Below are 5,787 nucleotides of genomic sequence, written 5' to 3'. Positions count from 1 at the left end.
TGGTGATTTATGGCACGGTGCTTGTCAACATGAAGTCCCCTGGAATTGTGGACCGTGAGACTAAAGGCCCAAATCACATGTACTTCATGTGTGTGTGTGTGTGTGTGTGTTTAAAATAACCTGTAAATAGTCCCATCATATTCCAACTTTTAATTAAACCGAGTTCAGTGTTCACAGTGAAGGATATTTGAGTCACTTCCTTTCTGTGGACACGTGTTCGGATGCGCTGTCAACTCATGTGTGTGACGGCGACTTCACCTTAAGATCAGAGCGCCATCTAGTGGCCGTTTACACAACACACAGGTGGGTGTCAGACTGGGGATTTTGCAATGTAGTTCTTGTAAATATGAAGCTAAAAGCTGACAGCTCATTCATCGTGCCGGAGCTTCACCTCTGTATGCAGACTGATTATTAACATTCACTAAAAACTTCCGTTTTAGGAGATTCATTTGGGTTCTTTTTTTACAAATATATGTGCCAAACACAAGAATGGAAAACCTCTTGGACCGATTTTTAATTTACTATTATAAAAAAAAGACAACACCAACAGGAATAGCTAATGTCTTATTATTAATACTATAACAGCACATTTGGTTCGGACTTTTATCTTTGCCCAAACACATGAGTGCTGGTTGAGACGCAGCGCTTATCAAGTCTTTTTAAAATCCGTTTAGAGTTGGTTTTCCCATGTTCTGATCCTCTGATTGACCCGACAGGCCCGGCGGGAGGTCCAATCAGAAGCAGGTCTGGAGCTTTCAATTGTAAGTCTTGTAATGAGGTTTGTTGCTTTATTTTTGTCAACCGCCTATAAAAAAGGTCAAGACTTTTTTGGGGACCGATTTTATTGGGATTTCCACAGTTACAACAACACGACAGACATTAAGGCCACGTCGCCTCCCCCCCCCTCCCCCCTCCCCCCTCCCACACACAAGGGGACGCCGTTTTTCTTTGACCTTTGAGGTTTCCGCAGTGGAGGAAGGACTTAAAAAAAACACAAAACACAGTCTACAGATGTCATGTCACACTGGCAGCGGGGGGGTGTTAGCTGGTTTAACTTCACTGATTTCTCAAAGAACACCTTGAAAAGGACTTCAAGCTTGTAGTGCAAATCCCATCACTGGATACAAAACAGGACCCACAGCTAGATGGAGCTCTGAGACCTCCTTATGGCGTCCACCTCCTCCCTGTTACCATCTCTCCCTCATACCCCCCTCCCTCTGCGAGTGCCTCTGAGCTTCTCCATCCCCCCCCCCTGTGTCTGTGTCCTCTACTGCGCGGCCACAGCCTGAGTTTCCCCCCCGGAGGTCAGCAGCTGGATGAGGCTCCCTGAAGCCGGCCGGTTCACTCCTGAGGTCCAGTTGAAGAACATTCTGGAAATAAAACCAAAGAGAGAAATACAAACATCAGTCCTACCCAACAACGGGCGGTCCAGTGTTAGTGCGACACCCACAGGCTCAGAACGGCAGGAATTAGTGTCGTCTGGGAGGCGGAGCCTCGTGTGGGTCTCATCTTCCATTGGTCCCATGAAAAGCAACAAGCAACCGTACCGTCGAAGACTTTGTTACATGACTACGTGTGTGTGTTATAATACATTAACAGGCACCGCTGTGTCAATCAATCAATCAATGACGTCGAGCGGCCCGCAAACGCCGAGGAGACGCAGCACTCACTCTGCGATGTACTCCAGCGGAGTCCAGGAGCCGAAGTCTGCGTCGGACATGAACTTCCTGTTCATCGGCGTATCCAAGGTAACCCTGTCAAATTAAGCCAGATGGCAATCAGGGGGTGAGGGGCAGAGAGAACAAGAGAGGGGGGGGGGGGCAGAGAGAACAGAAACAGAGCTCCAACTCGCCTTGTGTTTCATTATCAGATTTGTGACAAATCAAATATGACGCAGTCATTTTTCCCAGATGTAAAATGTAAATACATGAATAGATTTAAGCTTTGGAACACTGGACTGTCCCTCATGCACTAAAGCTGCAAAGTGCTGGTACGCAACGGTGCAGCAGGAGGGGGGGCGGGGGGGGGGGGGGGTTTGTCTTTAACAGAAATGCAAGTCACGCCGCTAATGCCGAACAGATGTTGCAGCGCGCCGGAGAGAAGAAGCTACACCGAGAGAGAAAACACCGCGACGGCGCAAAAAGAAAAAAAGGAAATACAAATGGGCTGAATTCAATGAAGAGGCGACGACGCAATGACGCAAACGCCTCCGCGTGTGCGTCAGTCAGTTAAATGTGATCATGCGCACAAACCACGTGACAGCCAGGCCATCTACAAGCTCGCCCTTCCCCGCGGGTCCGCCGGGCACGACAGGGCGAGGCGGCCTGTGTATTTAAACGCGTGCATCCGTGACGGGTAAGTCGTGGCTTTACTTCGCTTGGTACAACCACGGGCTGCTGGCGTCGGGGGGGTCACCGGTCCTCCCCCCTGCAGTACTCACGGCAGAATGGCCACGGCGGCGGCTCCTGGCGGCATCCCGCTGTTCTTTTCTGCCAGACTCTGACACAGCTGGTGGACGGCAGCTTTGGCCATGCCGTAGCCCGCCATGCCTGAGGGGGGAGGGAGGAGGGGGGAGGCAGGTGGGAGATGAGTTTTAGGAGACCACGTGGAAAACGGCTTTTAAAGGATGAAGTCGTATCAAAAGTCTTCCCTCTAGTTTGATGAGGAAACCGAATAAAGGGGGAGGAAAGTTTCGCAGCTTCAGCATCTGGAAAGAGTAAGTGGAGCTTTCTGAAGAATGCCAAGCATCCGCCCCCCCCCGCCCTCCCGACTAAAGCCAACCTCACGGCCAATGGGAACCGGGGGCGGGGACGCGGCTTTTGTCCTCAAGATTTTCACCAGGAGAGAGAATCTGAACGAGGAGGCCCGAGAGTTCCAGACGGCGCTCGCGCTGAAGTCCAGAGGCGAGTGACGTCGACACAACACACGTCCGACCCGGAGCTTCAGACGCCTGGTTCCCCCCCCGCGGGCCACATGTGGATGGGCAGATGTTCAGCCCTACACGCATAGGGACGTTCTGAGCGTGGGTGGAAAGCCTCCCTTGAATAAACCAAACCTTTTACTGTGAGGATTATTCTCACGGGGACGAGGGAGGGACGAGCAGGTGGACAAAGCGTCTTTACATCAGGGACCATTGGGTATATGTGCATCACAACACTGACAAATATAGTTTGCATATTTGACAGAATAATCAGATTGGGGATTATGTAAAAAAAAAAAACAGAAAGTCACATGTAGAGCAGAGAAAAGGCTCCTCTCCGTCTGGGTCTCGGGTCCGTCTTAAACCCTAAATCCAAAAGGGGAGGATTATTAAAAAGCCCTGCACGAGGTCGGGCAACCGACTGGCTTCACAATTTCAAAAAAGCAACTGGTGATTGATTGAGAGCACAAAATATATTTTTGTTTGATGGGCAGAAAGGTTCCATATAAACATGTTTACAACCGCCGTCAAAAGAAAACAATAGACCAGGAACGCCGAACTGCGTCCGTGCAGTTAACGCGGGCCGTCCTGGTGGAGAATGTGTGCGGAGCCAGAAACTGCTGAGTCACCCTCCTCATGAGCCAGCAGCCAATGGGCTTCGTGCTGAGAGGCCCTGGAGGTGGACCTCGGCCCCATCGGGCGGTCAGCTTGGACATCACATGACACAGAAGCAAATCCCCTCTGGAGGCCGGCTGGTGTCACATGGACAATGGTTTACTATGGAGAGGACAAGCCCCGCCTCTTTTACCACGGGACCGATGTCCAAAAAGAATTAAAAAAACTATCAAAAAAGGATTAAGAAATCATCAATTATATAAAAGTTCAAGGCATCGTAATTATACAATTTGTTCTTTCATGTTTGTTTTTTTCCCAATAAGGATGCAACTAAAAATTATCTTTATTATCATTCAACCTTCCGGTTATTTTCTCAATAGTCAGTCCTCCTCAGCCGCTTTAATCAACCCTAATCGGTCACATCTTTGTTACTCAGCCGCCCTCGCAGAGAGAAATGACACATTTAAACGCTCAAGGACACTAACAAAGTAAAGGGTTGCACACAGGCAAACGTCTACTTCCACACAGCGGCTATTGTGTCTCCTTTCCTCTTGTTTTGATGCTCGGATCCATTTTATTGACCTCTCTTCCCCTCAAAGAGAGCGTGCGAGACTCCCCCCCCCCCCCCCCCGTGATTGGGAGGTCAATTCGCCGGGTCAAAGCCCCGCGGTGTTTTCCATCACCGGCGTGATTTGAATCGACAGGTTGGACACCAAAGCTATATGCACATCGCAGTCTCCGATACATCAAAGGCGGCCCGCCAGCCCGACGTGACTCGCGGGCCCGACCAGGTCATCGCCATGGGGGACGTGCGTCGTCTGGGTGTTTGTTTGTTTTCCTTACCTCCGGTGCCCGACAGGGCCGCTTTGGCCCCGGACAGAGTCAACAGTCCGCCTGGTTTCAGGTGCAGCGTGGCGAGGTGGCTGGAGATCGTGGACGTCCACACACTCTGTTTCCACATCAGATCTGCGTTTTTGTATAAATCTGAGACGGGCGAGACAGGGAGTCGAAAAAAGATTTATCCTAATTATGTGGCTACTTATATTATATATTTTGCACGTGATTTGGCTGCAGGAGAGACACAGCTGATGATTAATGTTACAGCAAACAAAAAGGTTGAACTCTGACCTTTGGAACTACAGCTTCCTCCCGCCCACCCTCCCGCCACGCAGAAGATGGCGTCCACTTTCTGTTCGCCTAGCAACTTGGCCACATCTGTCGTCACCTGCACCAAACGAGAGAGAAGCACTGACTCCTTTTCACGGAGACGCCACGGAGAGAGACGGCCTCTGAAACCGAACACCAGCCGGAAACATTCAACACACATTCTGCGTTCAGGACGGCAAAAAAAAAAAAAAACATTCACAGCAGGTGATGAATGTGTGTTGATAACGTCCGGTTGGTTTATTATAAAGGGGATAGCTGCATATACACAAGGTATGCAACATGACAAAAAAAATCATGTGAACAAGCCAAATAAAACAAATATGGTTGATATACTGACCCAGTGTGTCCCCTACCATTATAACAGCCCCTCCACCCCCGAAAAGGTGTGCAATTAAAAAAAAAGAAAAAAGTTTTTTTTTAATTTATCAATGAAAAAACTAAAACTAACAACAACAACAGTTGTTTACGAGCTTTTCAGAGGTGACTTGAACGCCGCATTAGCATACCAATTGGCAAAACGTGAGCAATTAACAAAAACACATATAAAACACATCACATCGATCGATCCCGGATCCCGGACGAAAGCGAGCCTTCATCCGACGCCACTGACCCGGCGTCTCTCCGGCGTGACGTCGAGGACACAGAAACCTCCGCGGAAATAAAAGCGTAACGCGAATAACTCGCGCGCGGCTCACCTGTCCGGCCTGCTCGGTGAAATCTCCGCTCGACCCCACGACCACGTTCTCGTTCGCCTCCTCGTTCGCAGCCATGTCGATGCACGCGACCCACTGCCGACATGACGGGAGCGAACACGGTTCGGTTAAGCGGTTAAGGGGGGGGGGTCGCGCAGCGCAGCGCCGCCGCGTTAGCATCCGGCTAGCGTTAGCATACTCACCCATCCTTTGGATTTGAAGTGCTGCACGCACTTGGAGCCCAGAGCTCCTCTTCCCCCGTAGACGATCACCCGGTGAGCGGCCATGTGTGCGCGGCGACGAGAGGCGAGTAGCGGTGTGAGGGAGAGCCGAGGCGGAGCTCACAGAGACGGGAGGAGGGGGGCGGGGGCGGGGGGGGGAGGAGGAGGAGGC

General features: G+C 50.7%; 1 protein-coding gene across 2 annotated transcripts; it reads right to left on the bottom strand.

Annotated features, from left to right (window-relative positions):
- Positions 1–1,038: 1,038 nt before the first annotated feature.
- On the bottom strand, positions 1,039–5,787 carry qdpra (quinoid dihydropteridine reductase a). 2 transcript variants are annotated; one of them, XM_078101870.1, is made up of 7 exons: positions 5,598–5,787; positions 5,398–5,490; positions 4,664–4,760; positions 4,379–4,519; positions 2,441–2,549; positions 1,671–1,754; positions 1,039–1,370 (listed from the first exon to the last, which is right to left on the bottom strand). In XM_078101870.1, the coding sequence occupies exons 1-7, from the start codon at positions 5,679–5,681 to the stop codon at positions 1,268–1,270; spliced, it is 711 nt and encodes a 236-aa protein (XP_077957996.1). In that variant the 5' UTR covers positions 5,682–5,787; the 3' UTR covers positions 1,039–1,267. The 2 variants fall into 2 exon arrangements, with proteins under 2 accessions (XP_077957996.1, XP_077957997.1); XM_078101871.1 differs by lacking the exon at positions 5,398–5,490 and having other exon boundaries at positions 5,598–5,751.

This window comes from Gasterosteus aculeatus, chromosome 4 (assembly GCF_964276395.1).
Source record: "Gasterosteus aculeatus chromosome 4, fGasAcu3.hap1.1, whole genome shotgun sequence".
Taxonomy (NCBI): Eukaryota; Metazoa; Chordata; class Actinopteri; order Perciformes; family Gasterosteidae; genus Gasterosteus; species Gasterosteus aculeatus.
Note: the sequence above shows the minus strand (reverse complement) of the source record. Positions and strands in the feature narration are given on the sequence as shown.

What these genes read in the sequence shown, in the direction of transcription:
- qdpra (XM_078101870.1), bottom strand. Translation starts at nt 5,681, where the DNA reads ATGGCCGCTCACCGGGTGATCGTCTACGGGGGAAGAGGAGCTCTGGGC. An exon ending in TCACCGAGCAGGCCGGACAG is followed by an intron (nt 4,761 to 5,397) that starts GTGAGCCGCGCG and finishes CGTTTGGTGCAG; the next exon opens with GTGACGACAGATGTGGCCAA. An exon ending in GCCGCCGTGGCCATTCTGCC is followed by an intron (nt 1,755 to 2,440) that starts GTGAGTACTGCA and finishes TTAATTTGACAG; the next exon opens with GGTTACCTTGGATACGCCGA.